Source organism: Fonsecaea erecta (assembly GCF_001651985.1).
Source record: "Fonsecaea erecta strain CBS 125763 chromosome Unknown Scaff3, whole genome shotgun sequence".
Lineage (NCBI taxonomy): Eukaryota > Fungi > Ascomycota > Eurotiomycetes > Chaetothyriales > Herpotrichiellaceae > Fonsecaea > Fonsecaea erecta.
Genome location: NW_017387246.1, coordinates 3,396,200 through 3,417,948, shown reverse-complemented (window position 1 = coordinate 3,417,948; position 21,749 = coordinate 3,396,200). Strand labels below are relative to the sequence as shown.

General features: G+C 53.2%; 10 protein-coding genes across 10 annotated transcripts; 7 read left to right on the top strand and 3 right to left on the bottom strand.

Moving 5' to 3' along the window:
• Positions 1 to 1,654: 1,654 nt before the first annotated feature.
• On the top strand, positions 1,655 to 3,318 carry AYL99_04485 (hypothetical protein; the record flags this gene model as incomplete). Its single annotated transcript, XM_018835999.1, has 4 exons — positions 1,655 to 1,813; positions 1,870 to 1,898; positions 1,948 to 2,225; positions 2,303 to 3,318. The coding sequence occupies 4 exons, from the start codon at positions 1,655 to 1,657 to the stop codon at positions 3,316 to 3,318; spliced, it is 1,482 nt and encodes a 493-aa protein (XP_018695649.1).
• A 216-nt stretch (positions 3,319 to 3,534) lies between these two features.
• On the top strand, positions 3,535 to 3,993 carry AYL99_04484 (hypothetical protein; the record flags this gene model as incomplete). Its single annotated transcript, XM_018835998.1, has 1 exon — positions 3,535 to 3,993. The coding sequence occupies one exon, from the start codon at positions 3,535 to 3,537 to the stop codon at positions 3,991 to 3,993; it is 459 nt and encodes a 152-aa protein (XP_018695648.1).
• Positions 3,994 to 5,045: 1,052 nt separating this feature from the next.
• Positions 5,046 to 8,087, bottom strand: AYL99_04483 (hypothetical protein; the record flags this gene model as incomplete). Its single annotated transcript, XM_018835997.1, has 1 exon — positions 5,046 to 8,087. The coding sequence occupies one exon, from the start codon at positions 8,085 to 8,087 to the stop codon at positions 5,046 to 5,048; it is 3,042 nt and encodes a 1,013-aa protein (XP_018695647.1).
• A 1,178-nt stretch (positions 8,088 to 9,265) lies between these two features.
• On the top strand, positions 9,266 to 9,784 carry AYL99_04482 (hypothetical protein; the record flags this gene model as incomplete). Its single annotated transcript, XM_018835996.1, has 1 exon — positions 9,266 to 9,784. The coding sequence occupies one exon, from the start codon at positions 9,266 to 9,268 to the stop codon at positions 9,782 to 9,784; it is 519 nt and encodes a 172-aa protein (XP_018695646.1).
• Positions 9,785 to 10,763: 979 nt separating this feature from the next.
• AYL99_04481 (hypothetical protein) lies at positions 10,764 to 11,732 on the top strand (the record flags this gene model as incomplete). Its single annotated transcript, XM_018835995.1, has 1 exon — positions 10,764 to 11,732. One exon carries the CDS (start codon positions 10,764 to 10,766, stop codon positions 11,730 to 11,732), a length of 969 nt encoding a protein of 322 aa, XP_018695645.1.
• A 999-nt stretch (positions 11,733 to 12,731) lies between these two features.
• Positions 12,732 to 13,238, top strand: AYL99_04480 (hypothetical protein; the record flags this gene model as incomplete). The annotated part of the gene is made up of 2 exons (XM_018835994.1): positions 12,732 to 12,973; positions 13,070 to 13,238. 2 exons carry the CDS (start codon positions 12,732 to 12,734, stop codon positions 13,236 to 13,238), a joined length of 411 nt encoding a protein of 136 aa, XP_018695644.1.
• A 583-nt stretch (positions 13,239 to 13,821) lies between these two features.
• On the bottom strand, positions 13,822 to 14,745 carry AYL99_04479 (hypothetical protein; the record flags this gene model as incomplete). The annotated part of the gene is made up of 1 exon (XM_018835993.1): positions 13,822 to 14,745. The coding sequence occupies one exon, from the start codon at positions 14,743 to 14,745 to the stop codon at positions 13,822 to 13,824; it is 924 nt and encodes a 307-aa protein (XP_018695643.1).
• Positions 14,746 to 16,546: 1,801 nt separating this feature from the next.
• AYL99_04478 (hypothetical protein) lies at positions 16,547 to 18,202 on the top strand (the record flags this gene model as incomplete). Its single annotated transcript, XM_018835992.1, has 1 exon — positions 16,547 to 18,202. One exon carries the CDS (start codon positions 16,547 to 16,549, stop codon positions 18,200 to 18,202), a length of 1,656 nt encoding a protein of 551 aa, XP_018695642.1.
• A 1,282-nt stretch (positions 18,203 to 19,484) lies between these two features.
• On the bottom strand, positions 19,485 to 20,099 carry AYL99_04477 (hypothetical protein; the record flags this gene model as incomplete). The annotated part of the gene is made up of 1 exon (XM_018835991.1): positions 19,485 to 20,099. One exon carries the CDS (start codon positions 20,097 to 20,099, stop codon positions 19,485 to 19,487), a length of 615 nt encoding a protein of 204 aa, XP_018695641.1.
• A 505-nt stretch (positions 20,100 to 20,604) lies between these two features.
• Positions 20,605 to 21,738, top strand: AYL99_04476 (AmmeMemoRadiSam system protein B; the record flags this gene model as incomplete). Its single annotated transcript, XM_018835990.1, has 1 exon — positions 20,605 to 21,738. The coding sequence occupies one exon, from the start codon at positions 20,605 to 20,607 to the stop codon at positions 21,736 to 21,738; it is 1,134 nt and encodes a 377-aa protein (XP_018695640.1).
• Between the last annotated feature and the right edge of the window lie 11 nt (positions 21,739 to 21,749).

The following is a 21,749-nucleotide window of genomic DNA, read 5'->3' as shown; positions in this document are numbered from 1 at the left end:
ATCTCTATCATGTGACTACGTTGACCTTTATGACTCAGACGACGAGTAAACGGTGTTGAAACGGCGATCACCTTTTTCCTACGGCGGTCAGAACTGCAGCGTGATAGCTTCACGTTGTTACAAAGGATGATGTGGATACAGCCTGTCTCTTGCACCTGACCACACAACGACACAATCGCAAATTTCCAATTCAGATGCATTGCTCAAATTGTTCGCCAGAACCTTTGACAGGGCACAGCGGATCACAGTCTCCGCAAATGCCTCGACCAAATGGGGTGCGGCGCACGGAGATTCCTGGACAGCCTTGGGGCAGAGATTTACTGAGCCGCAGCTGAAAACGATATTAGCTTGGATCTAGGTTTACCCGTCGCCGAGACTGTGGAGCTCGATTGGCGGGCCTTTGTAGGTCAGTGTACAATATCTCTCAAGAACGCGTAATGGAGTGCTCAATCAGAGCCCAGATTCAAAGTGGCCTCGACGCACTCATCTAGGATGAAGCCGTATATGGGAATTAGGATCTTCGTTCGTAGGTGATCTGGGTGATCGCACAATGGAAATCGCCCAGTCTTTCCTGCTTTGAATCTGCAGGCCCCTGCAGGACCTTTTGTTGCTGGTGGGAGAGAGGCGGGCGCGAGCGCGGTCGAGGAGCCGCGCGGCCGATCTTCCCTAGATAGGAACAGCAGTGATTCATGTCGAACTCGATTGGCACGTGGTGCTGTCTCTGATCGTGGTCTGGAACACTAACAAGCAGACGAGGGGCCAGAAAAGAAGGGCCCTGTCGACTTCTACCTCGTACACAGCTCAGCCACGGCTCGCGGGCAATAAGGAACCAATGGTTACATTGACCACCAAATTGCGTGGTTCAGGGGGAACTGAATCTGTGCTTCCGTTTCGGGACATTGTCAACGCCAGGTGGAGTTGAAGGAGTATCTTGATTGGCTGGATTGGCGCCAAGCATCAACATCAGCCCCACTGCCATGAGGCTATTTGCGCCTCCTTTTCGGTCCTGTTTGAGCTATTCCTTTTTACCTTTCATCAAACTGACCCGGGCAAATTTCACCAAGTCGGTCGAGGACCTCGCTTGCTGCCAATTGACGATCCGACTCGCGATCGGTTCTGCAAGTAGTTTGCCTGCGGAGCTGCTTCCCTATACTCGGTATCCCCGAATGATACTAATATTAACGGCTCTTGGGACTCCGCACTTCTTTGATTTCTAATGGGGCAGAAACTTCGACGCACCAAGCAGACTGAAAGCGCTGTGACTCGATTTTGGTCGTGGGAGCCTGATTCTTCTCCATAGGTCTGCCTCCACGGTCTACGCCATATTCGTCGGTTTTCCCGAGGCTTGCTGTCTCCTGGAGCACCTCATCTCCCTAACCGATTCGATTAGGGTCAATTTGCACAAAAAACGTGCCACCTCTGAGGAGGCGCTTTGTGGTAATGGCGCATTCCAAGCACTATCGGTGGGACCTCGCATAGTACGGAGTACGGAGTCAAGACACACCCGCCATGGCGGCGAGGCACTGCGTCTGGCCTCGAGTATCTATAGGGAACTTGTCTTGCCTTCTTTCCTTTCCCCCCTTCTCCTTTGTTGTGTGCTTTACGTCGCCAGTTCATTCTTTCCCTCACGTTCGCGTGCCACTCATTTGACAATATGCCTTCCTCATCACTCTTTCTGAGGTCGAGCACCACACTCGTTTCTGCTTTGTTGTTGCTTTCTTCTTCTGTTTCTGCTGATACTTCCAACACGTACTATGCTCTGGACACTGAATACTCTGGCAATAATTTCTTCGACGGATTCAACTTCTTTGCTGTAAGTCAAATCGCGGCTCTTCGCCGGTGGGTCTTCTCGCTGACAAGGTGACTAAGGATGCCGATCCTACACATGGCTTCGTCACGTACGTTCATCAAGAGCACTGCGTGATGTCGAATGTTGACATTGAACAGTTACGTCGATGAGGATACTGCTAAGGCTGATGGCCTAATCACTTTCGATGGCGGGTCGGCCCAGATGAGAGTCGACCACAAGCACACATACAACGGCAGCGCACCCTACTCGAACATCAACGGTGTTGGACGGCCGAGCGTCAGGATTGAAAGTGCCAAGTCATGGACACACGGCCTCTTTATTGCCGACATCAAACACATGCCTACAACAAATGATGGCAGTGGTTGCGGTGTCTGGCCGGCATTCTGGACTCTGGGTTCTGGCACATGGCCGTACAGTGAGTCTCCCTCATGCATGCTTTGGACCTTTGGATGCCTTCGAGGACAGAAATGCTAACTTGGTAATGATGTCAAGACGGCGAAATCGACATCATTGAGGGTGCGAACAACCAAGGCACCGACCTCACATCCACCCACGTCGCCGGCACCTGCGTCATTTCCCAAAGCCCCTTGGAGATGACTGGTACTACGAACGGTGTCAATTGCCAGTACGACGTGAGCACTGGCGGCAATGCGCAAGGCTGTGGCGCTTTTGACACCAGCTCTGCCAGCTACGGATCGGGCTTCAACTCCAACAAGGGCGGTGTCTATGCGATGGAGTGGACCTCGGACGCGATCAAGATCTGGTTTTTCTCGCGAAGCTCCATCCCTTCGGATATTGCGTCTGGAAAACCGGATCCATCGGGCTGGGGACTGCCAGCTTCCATCTTCGACGGCCCAGGCTGCGACGTCGATGCCAACTTTGCCGATAACAGGATCATCTTTGACACCACTTTCTGCGGCGACTTCGGTGACGCTACCTGGGGCAATGGGTGCTCAGCCAGCACCGGTGTAAGCCAGTGCTCCGTCTGGGTGGGCAGCAACCCAGCACAATTCAAGGATGCGTACTGGGATGTCAACTACGTCCAAATCTATCAGACCCAACCAGTCACCACCACCACGTCAAGCTCGACCACCACCACCCTCGTCACTACAACGAGACCCCCGTACACCCAGTCAAGCGGTCCCACCACGACTGCCACCAGCCCTGTCGTTCCGACCACCACTCCATATGTACCACACACCACCCCCAGCAGCACATCTGGCCGTCCAACGACATCTCCCACGTCGAGATCCCTCTCCATCGGACCTTTCTTCAACACCAGCACCAGCGCCAGCCCGAGCGCCAGCACGTGGTACGACTGGACGGCAACGACGACCGACCCCGTCACCAGCACCTGGGAAGACTGGTCAGATCCCACAACCAGCAGTTCCAGCAAGTCTAGCTCCTCCAGCTTCCTGTGGCAAGATTGGATTGGACCACTTCGACAACCAAGCCCACCGATCCGGCCACAGCTTGGGGCGACTGGAGTGATAGCAGCTCAGTCGTGACCGTGACAATCACCAGTAAGTCTCAAACTCCCTGCCTTGGCTGCCTGCCTTCATTTTTTTAGCTATTCAAAAACAAGAAATGAAGGGTTTACTGACCTTGTTCGTGCAATCACAGAAACGTGGACGGAGCCTTGCTCGACAGGATACACCACCAAGACCACCACCATCACGACCACGCACTGCGGCTGCACCCAGACGCCTGTCCCCACCGCCTGCATGACGACCAAGACCTTCACACCGTCGGCTGGCTGGCCCTTCAGCACACCCGTCGTGGTCAGCGTTCCATGCTCAGCTCCCGCTGTTAGCACCTCGACGGTTCCCACACCCGGTGGCACCTGGAGCAGCAAGCCTGTGTCCCTGGCGCCGACGGTGACCGCAGGATCGTGGGGTGGCAACCCCGTGTCTCCTGTGGCGGCGGCCTCCACCGGCGCGTGGGTGAGCCCGAGCGTGACCGTCGCGACGACACTGACCGTGGCGCCCGTACAATCGTCGTCGGCGTGGGTGGCCGCCGCAAGCACCTCGCCCGCGGCACCGGTCGCTCCCTACAGCATCCCCATCAACGGCACCAACTCCTGGGTGGCCCCCTACACGGGCGCCGCCGCGGGCCGCACGACCCTGAGTGCCTGGGCCATGGTTGCCGCCGGAGCGGTCGCGCTCGGCGCGCTCGTTATGTAAAAACGACGACGTTACAATTTCTTTCTTGGGAGGGAAAAAGGAAAGCAATGATGGACCGCGCATGACTCCGCCCAGTTGTTGTTCCAGAGACAGCTGAGAAGGGGAAAGGAGGAGGAATATGTTGGGGAAGGTCTATGTGTGTCTGTCTATCCAGCTCATGGCTCTCTTTCGTTTCGTCCTCCTCGCCTTACTCTCTCGATTGACTCTATCATCTATGTGATTGGAATATAACTTTCTCGGCGGAAGCATGCATGTGTTTTGCTCAGTTGCTTGCTTGCTAGCTAGTTTTGCTGTTTCCACCATCCTTTTTTTTTCCGTTTTCAATTCACATATGACTTTCTAGAGAGAAGAAGAAGATGATGAAGAAGCCAAAAGTTCAGATCCAGGCAGTTTGTGATGAGTGATGAATATTTTGATGCTACCTCCCCCTTGAATATGGATTGCAGACTCGACGGAGTTCTGCTTCCCTTCTCTATCTCTTTCGGACCCTTTGAAAAGCGATTTGACTTGTCTCGATTCTGCTGCCGCTGCCGCTGCCGCTCGTCAAGGATGCGTGCGTGCGGTGTCTGCTTTTTACGGAAGCCAGGTCGCGCCTAACGCCCGTCGGCAAGTAATTTTTCGTATCGTAGTTTAAAAGGGGCTCAGGGAGGTGTTTGTCGAGCTTGGACCGACGGTGCCCTCCAGGCCGAAATTCAAGCAAACTGGCCATAGAGGCATCGCACTCGAACAGATCTTTCCATATTCATTGCATCTATGCACAATAGCTGTGACAGAAGGATACTACAATTCTCCTCCAATGTCGCGGTGGCTGTCCATGTTTGGCCAAGATGGCATATGGCACACGGATCGGGGTTCAGCGGACACCAACAGGCTGCTCAACCAACCAGAGAACAAATAACATCTCCAAGTGATTCGAAGTCCTGAACTCCTTGAAGTAATTGACCCAACCAAATCATAGTCATAGCTTCGTAGCGTCGTCAGAGGCCATACAAGTAATCAAATGTATCAGACAACCCAAGAATCCAGCACCTCAGTGGATCGCAGACATGAAGTCATCGGTTCTTCCTGTTCTCCCACCCATTCATACTGCGTCTGACTCCAAGAGTCTTCCTAACAACCCCTGAAGCAAAGCCTGACGAAAAGGGCTTGCCATTGACTATCGAGGACATATTAGTCTTGTGCAAAGTAGTGGCAGGCTTGGTGACAGCGTGACTCGTGAATGAGGTTGAAGCACCGCCTGAAGTTATTGACTTTGAACCCCCTGCATCCCTTGAAATCTGTTTCTCACCAGCAGCATCGATGAGGCCTGGCGATTGCTTCGCTGGTGGCGGACAAGGCGGAGGCGAAGAACTGTACAAGCCAGCATACCGATTTTTAGAATTCATGCTCGTTTCTTGCAGAGGTACAGGACGTCCATGAACCATGCCGTTGCGGAAGTTCAATTCGTGCCCAGAAAACTCTTCGGGAATGCCGCGCTTGGCGAAATCTCCGTTTTCGCGGCGTTGAGGTGGAAGCGCCCCGTCTTGATCGGGAGATCTGTGTTTGGATACCGCTGCAACATACGGTTCGAGAATCGGAATCCCCAGCAGCTGAGGTGCTTGGGAAGCTGGCTTCGAGAAGAAGCTTCCGATAGTGCCCTGCCCTGAGAGCGACTTCGAAAGTTTAGGCTTCTTCTGAGGTGGCAAAATATCAGAAGCAGATCTCCTGAGGTTAGAGACGCTGGTTTTGAGCTGGTGGCTAGCAGTGGTAAAACCCAGCGACATATCTGACGTAGAAAAGGCATTGACGTCGTTCATAGTAGTGACAAAAGCGGAGCCAGCGGAGCCAGACGTGGCATATGGTCTTGCAGCGGTCGAATAACTCCGATGTTGTTGCTTTTGAGCAGCAAGAACTTCTGCCAGTGGCCTGCCGAACTCTGTCGTGCCCTGCGTGACGCCAGGAGGCATTGGTGTAGGTCGACGGCTGCCATCAGAAGGCCAGACGTCATCGGCAGTACTTTCTTCGCCATTCATTCCCTCTAAGTTCTTTGCGAGATCTTCTTGGGAAGGCATAGGCCGTCGGAGAATGCTTGCGATATCCTCAATTGCGCGGTCATGGAATAGGGGACCAACTTGGGCCAGATGATGGTGGATCTTTAGCGGGAGGAACTGAGAAAGAGCGGACTCAGCCTGATCGCGGGACTGCATCATAGGGAAAGTCATCGTTAGAAGGGCCTGAGCTCGTGTCATGGCAACATAGAGCAATCGCCGTTCTTCATCAGTGTTGTCAGCCCGAGAGTGAGGGATGGAGCCTTCATAAACTGCTGGAATAAATACGACAGGCCACTCAAGACCTTTTGCTGAGTGGATTGTTGAAATGGTGACACGAGGTTTATCCTTCCCTTCTTCGGTGTTCTCAACATCGGTTGAGAGAACGATGTTCGCCAGAAATTGAGCAAGGACTTCCTGGCCACCATTGGAGATTTCCTGTTCCACACCGTCGATAGTTGCCAGAGGTTCTTCAGCGGCATTCTGCAGCAGAACTTCTGAGGCATGCGTGATAAGTTCCTTGACGTTCTCGAGCCGATCCTCGTGATCATCTTTGTATTTCTTCTTCAGATAATTCTCGAAATCCAAAGATTCCACAATGAAGTCGATAAGTTTGGTGGGAACCGTAGCCGCAGGATTCACGGAATTCATCTTTTGTCTGCCAGACCTAATCAGGCCCACCAGACGGCCGAGCTCCTGTTCTGCAGGCCTTGAAAGCCTCTTTTCAGGCTTCAGATCTCCTGTGAGAACCTTCTGCACCACAGCCCAGAGTGAGAGCTTGTGTTCTTCCCCGAGCTTGATCATTTCGGCGACCGAAGTGTCCCCAATTTTGCGTGGCGGTGTGTTTATGATGGCAACAAAAGCTTGGTTATTGTCAGGATGGCTAATTGTGCGGAGGTAGTCGATGATGATCCGGATTTCTACGCGGTCGAAGAAACGTTGGCCACCGACCATGCGGTAAGGGATACCAGCGTTTGCCAACGCTCGTTCAATAAGCAGCGAGAGGTAAGCTGACCGGAGGAGGATAGCAACATCGGAATGCAGGACCAGACCTCCAGTCATCGTCACCGTCCTCTTGATCTCGCTAGCAATCCACAAAGCTTCCTCATTTGGATTGGGCAGGCGTCGAAGCACCGGTTGACTTCCGTGACAATGGGTTGCTTTCATCTTCTTCTGAGGGCGGTCGGTGTCTTGTTCGATAACATTCTGGGCAAGCTTCAGCACTGCCGACGCAGAGCGATAGTTTTCCTCGAGATTGATGACCACCGTCTCAGGGTAGAAAACCTTCATTCGTCGTAGATTCTCGATCTCTGCAGACCGAAATCCGTAGATACTCTGGTCCGGATCGCCAACAATAGTAATTTTCCTGTTTGCCGACGCCAGTAATTTCATCAATTCGAATTGGACGATGTTGGTATCTTGAAACTCATCGATTAACAATGCCTCGATGTTGGACACGCAAGCCGGGTAGGCTCGCAGAAGATCAACACATCGTAAGAGTAGGTCGTCATAGTCCAGTAGTCTTGAAGTTGCCAATGCTGCCTCATACTCGTGGAAAATGGTTATGAACTCTTGGTCCTTGAGTTCTTTGGGCGGTTTCTTGGGTAAGTCTTCCAGCGTTTTTCCTTTGGCTTTGTGGCTCGAAATCCTAGCTCTCGCAGTTTTGGGTTCTATCGTGAGGCGGAGACGCTTGATGATTCGTTTGATTATGCTATTACTGTCTGAAGTGTCTGCAATCCCAAATCCCTTGGGTATTCCAACAAGATGGCCGTATGCGACCAGGTATCGTCGGCAGATGGAGTGGATGGTTCCAAGGACCAGCTTCGATTCGAGTTCACAGCCAACCAGGCTTCTCAGCCTTTCCCGCATTTCCCTGGCGGCTTTGATGGTGAAGGTGCAACAGATGACATTTTGCGGGTTATGGCCATAATGGGCAATGAGGTAGGCGACTCGACAGGTCAACGTCTTTGTTTTGCCGGACCCCGGAGGAGCCAACACTTGGAGGACTGATGCAGGTGAAGTCACTGCAGCTCTCTGAGCAGTATTGAGCCCTACGAGGAGCTGCATCTCGCATGGAGGTCGTGGTGGACATTGAGCTTGTGCTGGGACAGAGAAAGACGCGTCGACGCCAAAACGCGACAGCCTTGGCAATCGCGAGATCAGGTGACCGTCACAACGCTTTCCACACGACTCCGAACTCTATCGCACTTGAACATCCGCGATTCCGCGGGCAAACAGCAAATAGCTAGAAAAGGTTAGTCCCAACATTCATCATGGTTGAGCCATGCAATTCACTCGCGGAAGGCCCTTGTGAGACTACACCGACCTTTTACTATTGGATGCTCGAGCTCGCAACCAGTGGATCGAGTCAGAACCAGAAACAAAAATCGCATTTATCCTCTAGGCAGTACAATTCCAATTCCAGCACATTTCACATCCTGTCGAAAGGCTAATCAGAATATGGCTCTCATCAACCATGGATACACCGTTCCTTGTGAGGCTCCTTCAATACCTAGCGAATCAGAAACAAGTATCAGCAGTGTCCACACTGCAGTTCGAGGAGCCTCGCTCGACTTCAGTATGAGCATCTTTCTTGGATACTGGTATCTGCCATGAAGCTTGCTGCCTTTGATCCAATTCTCGAGGACATCGCAGGACCTTGTATGGGAATTACTGATTGATCGACTCGTCCCTGGTACAGCCATGGTCAGCGAATGACCCTTTGACTCTTCTCTCTCTCCTCAAATCCAAAGACCTAATCGTCGTGTCGCTCGTCGCGAGGCTAGTGAGTCACGGTAGGTGAGGTAGGTTTCTTGTTTAGATACTTCTTATCCGGTCTCTCGGTGGGGATATGTAACATTGAACCAGCCAAACACCTGAACAGTCTTTTTCTCTTCGGAAAAAATCGAGACTGATAGCAGAATGATTGAGCTCTCAAACGGAGACGAAGGATTGTATTGGATGAAGAGCATGTTAGGATCTGGTTCCAACCGTTTGTCCTTTGGAGGACCAAACTTTACTATGAGGCATTCAATTTTGGTTCTTCTGTGTCAAGAGTACAAATACCTGGCCCTTTTCCACCTTCAGCTCCTGTTCTAGCTCATCAGCATACTCTGCCCACTTAACTTGACAAATTCAACCACCATTCGCACTCAACATCAACTACAACTGAAGCAAGACCTTGGTCTTGACGCCTACTGCTATTTCAACAGCAGTCAACATCATCTACATCCTCATCGATCACCATGGCCACCAACACCTCTCAGCTGTTCATCAAAGGCGGCAACTGGACTTCCGCCGTCAAGCAACACACGTTGAGTCTGACTCCTGGCCAACACAAACCCAAGCAGGCCATCTCAAAGCAGGCGGCATCCCCAAAACTCAACAAAGTCGTCAAGCACAAGCTGCCAGGTCGACATGAAAAGGCGTCCCTCTTCCATAAGCCTCAAAAACGAGGCCCACTTGCCGCCATCGCGGCCCCCAAGCTCAACGCTCTCAACAACGACAACGAGAAACTCTTCGACCTTGTGACGCCGTCAGCAAACATGCGGCCTCACAAAGACATCTACACTGTCCCGTCTGCTCGTGGCCACGGGCCAAGGACCGTCGCCAAGATCATGGCGGTTCCCAAGTTTCTCATCGCTCCAAGGGAAATCGACAACTCTGCCTCAAAGGCCCTGCTGGAGTTAATCGAGCAAGCGAAGGCAGAGAAGCAGCGACAAAAAGAGATCGACGCACTGTTCGAGTCTGACAGTGAGAATTGAAGGAATTGGGAATCAGCAGCAACAGCAACAACAACCACCACCAACGCCGCCTCCCACCAATACCCGCCACATGATAGTCTTCCACAACAACAGGAAGCAAGAGCCAGAAGCTCAATCAGCACAAATACAATGCCATTACCAACAGCTTCCGTTCGTCAACCTCAACATCTCTACCACCCAGCTTCAACTTCAACCTCACTGTCACCCAACCACATCAACCAGCAACACTCAAATATCAAGGACACCAGACACCACATTCCGGACGACATCCATAAAACCAGACAAACCAGCACAGAAACGCCGGGACAAAATTGTTTGCCTACTTGTCAATCACAAATCGGTGTTCGTTGCGCTGCAACGTTCGCACGCGGTGGGAGTAGACCTCAAACGGTTATAGCCCAACCCCAACAGCCTCGAACATGGAGGAAAGATATCGGCGATAGGGGGGACTCGTGGGCCATCATGATTGGAGAATCTTAAGGAAGGCTCTACACTAGATAGAAGTGAACCAAGCTCTATACAAATGCAGTCAGTGAAGTGAATAAACATGTGAGAAGAGATCCATTGTGTATGTGTGTTCTCATTGTCTTCACAAAGGCCTGGCCTTGCCACCTCGCAACCCTTGTCTCCGCGACAGGTTCTTCAATGAAAGTGACAATCGAATAGTACAGCACTGCTTCTTCGAGTCCAATGCCGTGATAGTTCATGAATGTAAACAGCTTTCGTTTCCCATTTCCTTTGTCCTGTCCTATTTATCTTCCCTCGAACTCTTTCTTCCTTTTGTCCCCTCAAAGCTTTCTTCCTTCCAACTACATATCTCGAGTTCAACTCTGGACTTAGCCATCTAATTCATTCGTCTATTGACTTGTCACTACACTTAGCTATCATCCACCCTTTGTTTCCAGTCGCCATCCCCCCTTTACTTACTTGTCTCTACTTTTCTACCCATATACATACTCTCATACTAGCTAACCTGAACATGCACTTTTCAACCCGGAATCCGAGTCTGTTTCCGTTGTCAGCCAGGCCATTCACCCACGCAAAGGCCGATGCGTTCGCCAAGGCCTATGCCATGGCATCAAACAACGGCAAGGGTTTGGCCCGAGGCTTTACGCCCTTCGTCGACATGAGTTGTGTCAAGTTCTTCGGCCCTTTGGACGAAGTGGACACCCTACATCACCCCTGCACGCCTTCGGCCTTGGACAAGATCCGCCGCGCCGCGATGGACAGATTTGAGGAAGAGTGCCAGAAGACGGCTTCAGACAAGGCCCGGGACGAGAGAATCGCGCAGGTCGAGTGGGAGAACAAAAAGTACTTCGCTCGCAAGAGGTTAGAGGAGGCTGATCGGCAAGCTCGAAAGCAAGCCCTCATGGCCGCGAGAAAGAACGCGCCCCGTGCAGCAATCAGACGGCCACGCAAGAGAAAGCGCAACGCTTTCAATGCAGTGGAAGCCGGCGGTCGCAGCCAGTCGATCTCCCAAGCTAGCACCTCTTTGTCGACGTCGACGCCCACGAACAGTGACACTGACAACAGCAACGGACAAAGGGTGATTGTAGAGTCTTCGCATGGCACCCGAATCTTTCATGGCAAAGCACGCCACAGACCAATGGTTATCGATTCGGACGACGAAGAAGCCTTGCTCCCCAGTCCTAAGCGTTGCTGTTCTAGCAACAGTAGTTCAACGAATGGAGCCGTCGGCGACAAGACGCAGGGAGCTTCTAATGGGATCTTAGTGCGCGGTTGCAGTGACCGCCAACCGGTCAACGGCGAGCAAGCTGATGGTAACGACGCCGACTTGTCCGATTATGGGCACTTGGACCAGAAGCACCGACGGTACCAGCATGTACGTCGGGAATCGGACAAGAAGAACACGCCCAACAAGATTGCCCCCAAGGTTACCACGCAAGGAACCGCCAGAGGCGTCAACACCTCCAGATCCGGACAATGAGCCTTTGAATCTCCGGTTTTGTGTAGCAGTAGCTTTATCGGCGGGAAGCTCCAAGCCTGCCAACTCCTGCTTGGCTATACCACCTCGAGGATAATCCCCAGCTTCTTTGACGGGTCAATTTCTGTAATTTCCAGCGCTGTCGATCCGCCCGTGACTTTTTGCGATCTGTTCGTCTTCGGTTTCTTTGGCAGTCTCTGATTCGGCAGTTGTTGACTCCAGCAACCGCCAAACAGCGCAACGACTCGGCACTATCGCTGGGGGCAAGATGGCGAGTCACACTTGTAGCCGGGGCGGGCAGCAACAGCAACGTCCAGCGCATCTCAACAGGTGACGAGCTTCGATACCAAACAAGCTCGAGGTACACAAAGACATCTTTCTGAGGCCAGACATCACTTTATTCCGATGCTGTTTAGTAGTCACCTAGGAGAGGTGCAGTGTCGACGTTGAGAGAATCGATGATTCGCACAGCCGCCTGATGCGTGCTGGCACATGGAAGGGATCACTTCCTATGCATCCATCAGCTTTGCGCCTAGTGGCTTGAAGATGAAGGCCAGGAGAAGAGGCAGTGAACTGGTGTCGGGCAAAAGCACAAAAGTGGATAGGTATGCTGTATTGGAAAGAGAGCATATTCTGAGCACGAGACTGTCGCTTTGTTTGCATTCTGTTGACATACAAAGATAGGTGCTTGTTCTTGGAGCAAACAGACATGCGGTGAAGAAGAGTAACGAGAATTCAAGAAGTTCTATGTCCCCGTCTACAAGTGAGTTGATGTGATTGATCACTGTGTTCTGTGCGTGGGAGAATAGTTCAAACCGGACTTTCCTTTCTCCGCTGCTCCCCCGCCACCAACCAACTTTGTGAACTTGTCTATGTAATTACATTCGTTATTCTCCAATTGAACAACTTGGCTCTGCTTGTACCTTGCAGCAAACGCACAACAACTCCCCTACGAGACCTCCCTCCAGCTCCTACTCTTCTCCCCGTAGGCATAAACCAACAATGAAACTCCTCTCCTCTCTTCTCGCCGCCGCCTTGGCCCTGGCCCACCTCGTTTCCTCCACCGGTCTCGAGATCGAATACCAGACGCCCGACATCGAATGCACACGAAAGACCCAGAAGGGCGACAAAATCGACGTCCACTACCGCGGCACACTGCAGAGCACCGGCAAGGAGTTCGACTCTTCGTACTCAAGAGGGACACCGTTGAACTTCGAGCTGGGTGCGGGGAGGGTTATCAAGGGGTGAGTGTTGCCTCATCTTTTCTTCTCGACTTGGCTTGCTCGTTATATTGTGTTTCAAAAGGCTGGAACAGTCTGTGGCTGACTGATCACTTGCAGATGGGACGAGGGCCTGCTGGACATGTGCATCGGCGAGAAGAGGAAGCTGACGATTCCGCCTGAGCTGGGCTACGGCGCGAGGAGTGTCGGGCCGATCCCCGGGAACAGCGTGTTGGTCTTTGAGACCGAGTTGATAGGGATCAAAGGCGTCAAGAAGGACGAGTTGTGATCGAGTGGAGACCCTATTGACGGGAATACTGTGATGCCTGCATCACTGAGAGGTGGAGGAGGATTCAGTCAACGAGAAGACCTCCTCCAGAAGGTCTGCTATCAGGAAGACATCTGACCGCTGGAACGAAGAGTCTTCCAACGTTGCAGGTTCTCTCGGCAATATCCTCTCTGCCATGGCTCTTCTCTCAGAGAAAACGCATGACAAGCGCTGTTCGGTGAGCCTGTTAGGGTTCATGTGCTCAATGTCTCTTTCCTGTGACGGATAACTCGCGAACGTGGGGAAGGCGACGCCAGTCAAGAAAAGGGAACAAGCTACTCTTAGGACATCAAACATCATTCATTGCTTCGATATAGTCGGTCGGAGCGGGGGTATCATAAAACAGGCCATATCTATGTAGCATGCCGCCGTGCAGTCTGATAGGAAAGTCGCAAAACCACGGTCTTGTATAGATGTGACGCCTCGCCGTACCAGTCTATGCCATGGATTGTGCCCTGGATAACCTTCTTGTAATCGTCCAGCCTATGCGTGTAGGACAGGCCCGGCGCCGTTCAGCAAGCCTCGTATGCGTGGAACAGGCAAATCAATCCATATCGTCCAGCCCCCCGCCATTGCCACCCGATTCCTCGCCATCGCCGACGAGTATCCCAACCAGACACTCGCTTAGCATGGCGTCCCAATTCACCCAGGGATGGACCTCCATGAACAACTTGACAGAATCCTTGCCCGCGCCCCTCAGGATCTCGCCCGCCCCGCCAGGATGGAAGGGGACGTATGGCGTGATGTTATACACCTTGCCTTGGTACACCGTCCAGGCATCTCTTCCTTTTCTTCCGTTCTGCCGCTTGAGTTGGGCTGACGTGACTCGAATCAGATGTTCTCCCGGCGCGTCTTGGCCTCGGAGGTGGCTGTTGGGGTTGGATGTGAGCGCCGCCCAATCGAGGGGAGAGTGGCCCGGTTCAAGAATCACTTTCCGTGAAACTTGCTTGCCAGGCGGCATGATGGAGGAAGTTGGTGCGAGTGACGCATTTGGGAGAGGCTTGATCGGAGGAACACGCAAGGAGGCGGCTGCAGAGGGAGGAGGGCGAATAAATCCATTGCCTGGTCGAGGTGGCGCAGGTAACTTGTCGACGGTATTCGCAGGATTCACACGAGGCAGGCTTGAAGGCCTGGCGGGCTTGGAAAGTGGCGGTGGAGGAGGCATCGTTTCGGTCTTGGGTGTTGTCTCGTCCGCCATCTCCTCAGGTGGTTCATCGTCTCTTGGGTGAGAGATTTCCAAGCGAAGAGGCGAGATTTCGAGGGTTCGTTGAGGATCCGGCTTTTCGTCCTCAGGGATGTCCGATGCTGCAGGGGTTTCTTCTCTCTGTTTGACCGACGGTGCCGGAACAGATTCGCAGTGTGGGTTTGCGGCCAAGGCTAAGACTCCTTGCACACCCCCTTTAAGGAAAATCCTGTAGAGGGCGTATCCTGCTATGAAAGTACAGCATCCAGCGGCAAGCCAACCCATTCTATGTCCCGACGCAAGGAATTCGTTACGAAGACGGGGATATGGAAAAGCGACTTCATGGTGCCAGGGAGTCCGCTGTTACAAGAGACAGAAGAAGGCCATGTTGTTCAAGGAAGGGTTCGGAGACGAGTGTGCAGACAAGTTATTAGGGGGGAAGAGAGATTGCACCGAGTAGTTGAGCCGTGTACATCACATCGTCACTTGATAGGTAAGAGGAATCAAATGACGGGGCTATTTTTGGACTGCCATCACACTGATGGCCATTATTGCAACAATCAACACTGGTCAGACAGACAAGCATTTCAGAATGACTTCTATCTTTCTGGTCAAGACGCCCGAGTGCCAACTCCGTACCAGTGACTGATGAGTTTCACACGTCTATAGCACGTCTATAGCACTCGAATCGAGTCCCTCTGAGCAGTGCCTCACTGACCTTTCCAACGAGGTGGACATGCTACTGTCAGCGAGGCGACCTCCAGCTGCTCAGGAGTCTCTCTGATTTCCCGCTCAGACTTCGTAGGATTGACTAGCGGCGGTCTTATGGTGTCCACGTTTTGTCAAAGAGGATACTGCTTGATAATGAAAATGTTCCCGATCGTTCTCCAAGGGCACGGGTCTCTTGCCTACCCAACGAACGGGTTCTTGGTCGCGGACCGTAGGCAGTTGGTACGGCATCAGCATCAGATTCATCGGGAGCACCAAAGCGTCGCAAGGCAATAGGCGGCCACTGCGACACCGGGGCTGATTTGGCATTTATGCCTGGCATTGGGCAGAATTGCAGGATGCAGAATAGAATAAATGAACTCGCTTCGCTTTCTGCTCCCTCCTGCCGTCCCGTTTCCTCTTTTCTTACCTTGTCTTGTCACTGAGGGGCTGGACTTGCTCGGAAGCACGGCTGGAAAACACAGTCACTGACAAGGTTGACACTGCACTCATGCTTGTCAGGTGTGAAGCTGACAATCCGAGACAAGCAGGAATCTTCAAGTAGGAACTAACCGTCATCTTCCTCTTCCTCCTCTCGCTTCCTTCCAACCCCTCCTCGTCGAAACCCAGCCTTCGATGTACAACAACACAGCTACCACTCACTCTTCCTCAAACCTCTCGCCTCCCACTACAACTCTGACCAGCATCTGGTTTGCTCCTCCGACGTCGGCTTGTCTCTGATGCAATTCCAAGCACAGACCACAATAATCCCAGGATAGGCGCCTCGGCCAAAACTGAAACCTGCCTTGCTTTCCGCCCGACTCTCCCACCCTCTCACTCCTCTCACAAGCCTCCGGCCACCGTTTCCAGCCAATACTGGATACCTCCTGCCCCTCCCCGATTCCCGAAATCAACGTCAGGTGCAGCAGGCCAGGGAGTCTCTCGCTACTGGCCAAAACAAGGGCACTAAGGGGATTCTGTCCTCGCCCCCTCGCATGACCATCGAGATTCCGTTACAACCTTACTTTCACCACACTTCTCCCACCATTTCACCATTACATTCTTCTTCCTCCAGCCTCCCAGTCTGCTCAAACCCTCGCTACCTGTGGTCGGTTGACCTCAAGACGTGCTTCACAGCCTTTTTTGCACAGGACCTGCGGTACTCTTCCCTGTCTCCATAGCAGTACTGCCTCACGCTTCGAACTGATCTTCACTGCACAATCCGTGGTCAACCAGACTTGAAGCAGTGTCCGCCCCTCTTAGCGGCAGAGACTATTTTGTACCGCCCACTGGGCCCCGAAGCCTTGTCTGGATCTTCACGCCCACTTGACTGGACACAGTACCTGACTACTGCGTTCAACGGGTTCAGCTCTCGTGCATGGACTACTACTATCACCCTCAGATGTCGTCTCTTCCACACTACAACGACTACAGACCTTCTGGATCTCAACCTCGTTCTGACAGAGCAACTTCCTCTTCTGATGACCATCAGTACAAGCGTCGCAGGGTCGATTTCGAGAACACCACTCACAGACACATGGCCGACCCTTCACATCCTTCCAGCGCTCCTGCGCCGACCTCAGCCCCTACCTCAACCCCATCCTCAGCCTCAACCTCAGTGCCCACATCTGGAAATTTCATCGGGACTAATCTCCCGGGGATAGCACCTCTGATGAACAGCGGCATCTTCATGGCCGAGGATGCAGCTCTCGAGTACCTGAATTCACGCTCCGGCTTTGCTCAAGATCTGCGTGGCATCGACTCTCCCTTCAGCTATCTCCCTGCAGGCCAACCTCCACGAGCCGCTGACCTGAGCGCCCATCTGTATCCCAACGCTGGTCGACAGGAGTCAGGCTTTGCTAATGCTCGACTACCGACAGGGAATATCTTCCACGACCCCAGAGAGTTGGGCGAGCGATCGCGAGAATTGAGTGCTCGTATACGTGTGTCGGAACAGCGGTTGCGAGAGTCGAGTGAGCGGCTGCGGGAGTCTAGCGAGCGACTGCGAGAATCTCAACACCTGGCGGGAGAGCCTCCCAGGAGTGTGACAGCGTCTCACTTTGGGTATTCGGTTGACTGGACGCGATCTCCCCAACAGTCACCGGCAGGTGAGCCTCTATCTTCCCACTGGGAACCGCCAAGCTCCGCCGCCAGCCCACAGAAACCACCTATCATGTTGGTCCTCTCTCGCGCCACCGCAGAGGGTATTGAAGCGTTGGAGGACCACAAGAGGGAATGTCCAGCATGCCAGCTCGAATTCGAGCAGGATCACTTCATGGCCGTCATTACCTGTTGCGATACCGCCATGCACGCCACCTGCCTCTCAGCCTGGGTCAATTCTGTGACATACTCCAAGAGCAAAGCATGCATGAAGTGTCGCAGAAGCATCGATGCGAGACGCATCTTGAACAATGTGGTTCCACCAGTCAACGACAAGACGTGGGATGAAGGTGTTGAGTTCAACGCGCCAGAGTCATTGAAAGGGGACGCCAAGATTGAGCTCAACATCAGCGCAAAGCCGGAACGTGCCAGGATGCGACGATTTGGACACCCGGCATATTATCCCGGCTTCAGGTCCGGACGATCCACATTTGCGCTGCCCGATACCTTGGGTCCGGAGGCCAGAAGCGCAGTTCTCCAATACCAAGAAGTGCAAATGCGCATAACCGACGAAGTGCGACTTCGCAGCCATGCAGCCTACACAGCATGCACCCGAGCCAACCAAGACGATATCAGTGCGAATCGTGCACTACTTGAGGCTCAAGTCCGGGGCGAGGTCTCAGATCTCACACCTTTAGTCCAGAGGTGCGAGACAACCAGGTTGGCGAGAGAGAAGGCGAGAGAAGTGTACCATAAGACTCAGCTAGAATTGGAGGCCGTGTCCCGGACGCGTCCCCACCGACTACACCCCGTGATTGACGACACATACTGGGTGAATCGATATGGTGACGGTAGAAGTGCAGAGGATGAGCCGGCTAGAAACCCTACTCTGTACGTGGTCACCGGGGAATCGTTCGACCCGCAGTCTCCTTGAAACTTGAAGAGATAAACGGTCAGTGAGGCGAAGAAACGAGGGTTGAAGTCAGGTCAGGATTTCAAGGGCTGGATCCCCGGCGTTGACGGTGCGAGAGAGCATTTGAGGAGGTTGGGGAGACTGCAAATGTTGACTCTTGGGGCATAACACGTGGCGATACATTTTTCTGTGTCCGGTTGAGGGAGATTTCTGTGGAGAAGCGATGGGGTTCTGTCCATAAACGAACCGTTGACGGAATTAGGTCGATAAAGTCGACTCACGAATTGGCCAGTGAATGACTACTGACGACTCAAAAAGAAGAAAGGAAAAAAGAAAAAAAAAGACGACCAAAGCGAGGTTCACAGCCACGAACTAGCAAGCACACGCACACACATTGACCTCAGCGGACACAGTCATCAGGACTCATGACGATACGATGCATAATTTTGCCAGGGGTCGGGGTTGCATAGGAGAACAGGGACTGAGGGATAGGCGCACAAAGGACATGGTTCGACGCATCAAGGATACTACTGCTCTTCTTTACTGCCTTGCCTTGACATCGGGCTTGGGTTCCGGGCCACACTGGTGGTGGAATGGGCATCGATACGGTGATGGTGGTGACCGGTTCAGTTTCACTGTTTTCCCCTGATGTTATCGAGCTGTCACGTTTGACAACGGGATATTACGTGGGCATCCAAAGTCAATATCACATCACATGGCTTGACATGGACGTTATGTACCTATGGTTAATCCATCTGCATTTTTTTGTCGCTCGGTTTCGGTGATTCTTTATGTACATGAGGATAGTCAAACTGCGATGAATTATTGACGAACGAAAGATCTTGGACTCCAATGCGCAAATGCCGCTGGAACTGAATTCATATCAGTTGTAGCACCGTCACACACACGCACACACACAGAGACAGACAGAGAGAGAGAGCCGACAGTGATTGAGGTCTGCTCTACGACAGAGCAGCACATAAGCTGGATTACAGCCACCAACTCTCTATGGCCTTGTTATCAGGAGGCCAAAGCCCAGCCTAGCAACAGACCTCTGTTTTGACTCTCTTGATCTGAATTCATACAACCAGGGCATTTCACACCTCGCCCTTTTAAGACCAGTGTCTCCCGCGCCAAAATCTGTATGCACAGTAGCCAGAACACTGATCCAGATATACGACCGAGACGGCCCATCCTGGTATGCCCATAGATCTTGCCATGTTTCGTTCCCACCGCCTGCGAGTGTCCAGCTCGCATTCAAGGCAGGTCGTCGGCTTTGTGTACTGAAATCAGCGTCAACTCATCACCTCGCGGCGGCTGCGGAGTCACCAATGGAATGCAGATTCGGATTGTTCCAGTAGTCGTAACAGGTCCTCTGAACCTGCTGTCGCTGTCTGTGGAGAGTCCCGGGTTTCGAGAGAAAGGGGTTGGGCGACACGTCGAGGGCGTTGGCTCGAGATTGTGCACCGCCCCCTCGGGACCCGAAAAACGCATCGATCGTTCTCTGGTTCAATTGAGCGGTTTGTGGAATCTCCGCGTCAGGCACATCGTCGGTCATTTCGGTGTCGGCTTCGTCCACGGGCAGGCCGTCCTCGCCGAGGGAGATGACGTCCGACATGGGCATCGCTTCGTCGAGATGCAGGCGTTGGGCGTCGTACAGCTTCTTCAGGGTGTTTTCGTGGATGATCTCTTCGTCGGGCCGATCGTCGCGATATCGCTTGCGCGTGCGGCTGTTCAGGTAGGGCACGGCTTTGACGCGGAGGAAGTCATATGGGTGCGTGTCGCCGAGGGAGGAGATGGTGCTGCTGGTCGAGGACAGAGGGGACGACGTCACGGAGGGTGTAGTAGAGATGGTTGTGTTCGGTTGGAGGTGGAACATGTCCTCCTCGAAGACGGAGGCTTTTCTTTTCCCGCTCATGGTTACTCGAAGACTCTTTCTCTCTTTCTCGAAGTCCGATGGGGAGATAAATGGCCGGTGGTCGTGGGCGAAGGGCGAGGTTTATGAGGAATGACGCGTGGGAATGTGAGACCCGGACACTTTACGCGTCTGACACGCGTGGGAGAGAGGGCTGGGAGCTTCAGCTACGCGAGGGAAACATTGACCAGGTCTGCGTATAACGGTGGTCTCCAAAGATACAACAAATCGATACGACCTCTAAGAAATGGACATTGGGTGGTGATGCTGTACGATTGAACCGTTCCGAAGAGCGAGGCGAGGTGTAAGGGAAAAAGAGTTTCCTGAGGCTGGAGAGGCGCGAGAATTGCCCCCCCCGCAATAACACGAGGGACGGATCACCCCGCTGAACCACTTTTGACTTCATCCTACTGTAGGTTAGATCTCATCGTCGACCGACTCAACAAACGTTCGAAAGGGATTTGTACCTATTTATTCTACCGTACTGCACGGGTTTCCTCTTCGCAATATGGCCGTGAGAGAAGCCTCTCATGCCGGCTCGTGGTACTCTGGCAATGGCCGACAACTGGCAGCCCAACTCGACCAGTGGCTCTCCCAAGTGCCCCAGACGGGCATCCTTCCAGGCGTCGACAGCTTGCCAGTACCGGGGGCGAGAGTAGTTATATCTCCTCACGCAGGGTATGCCTACTCTGGTCCTTGTGCAGCATGGGCCTACAAGTGCCTCGACCTCTCCAAGGCGAAACGGATCTTCATCCTCCACCCCTCTCATCACCACCACCTGAGCACGGCTGCGCTGCCCGTTGTGGACGCCTACGAAACTCCCCTCTCTGCCACGCCGCTCCCCCTCGATCATGAGACCATCCAAGAACTCTCCTCCCTCTCCACGGTCGTCCAAGGCCGCACGATCAAGTTCACCACCATGTCTCAGCCGGTGGACGAAGCAGAACACAGCGCCGAGATGCAACTGCCATACATACACCGACTCCTCCAGAAGCTGTACCCTGACCAGCCCGAGTCATCATACCCTCCCCTCGTGCCCATCATGGTTGGCGGAACGAATCCCGCCACGGAGGCTGCGCTGGGGAGAATGCTGGCTCCGTACATCGCGGATGAACGGAATGCATTCGTCATCTCGTCGGACTTCTGCCATTGGGGAAGTCGATTTGGCTACACTTATTACCTACCTGACGCACCCAGCCCAGCCTTGTCGCCCCTGACGCTGCCCAATGGGGTACGTGGAGAATCTGCCACGGCGAAAGAGTCGGTCAATGAAGACATCCACAAAGTACCTACGCTGGGGCAGGGTCAACATCTCGGCTCAAGGACCCAGGTTCCAAAAGGCGGGCCACAAATATTCGAGAGCATCGCGCATGCTGACAGAGCGTGTATGTGTGCCATCGCCACGGGACAACATTCAGAGTTCCTGCGAGTGCTCAAGGAGACCGGGAACACGGTGTGTGGGCGACATCCCATCGGTGTCTTCATGGCTGGCCTTGAAGAGGTGGAGCGCCTGGAGCGGGAAAAAGGTGGTAACCCGGGGGACCACAGACGGTTCAGGTTCATGCGGTACGAACGCAGCAGTGACGCCGAGACTGTCAGGGACAGTAGCGTTAGCTACGTGAGTGCTTTTGCCGTCCTCTGAAGCGGGCATCT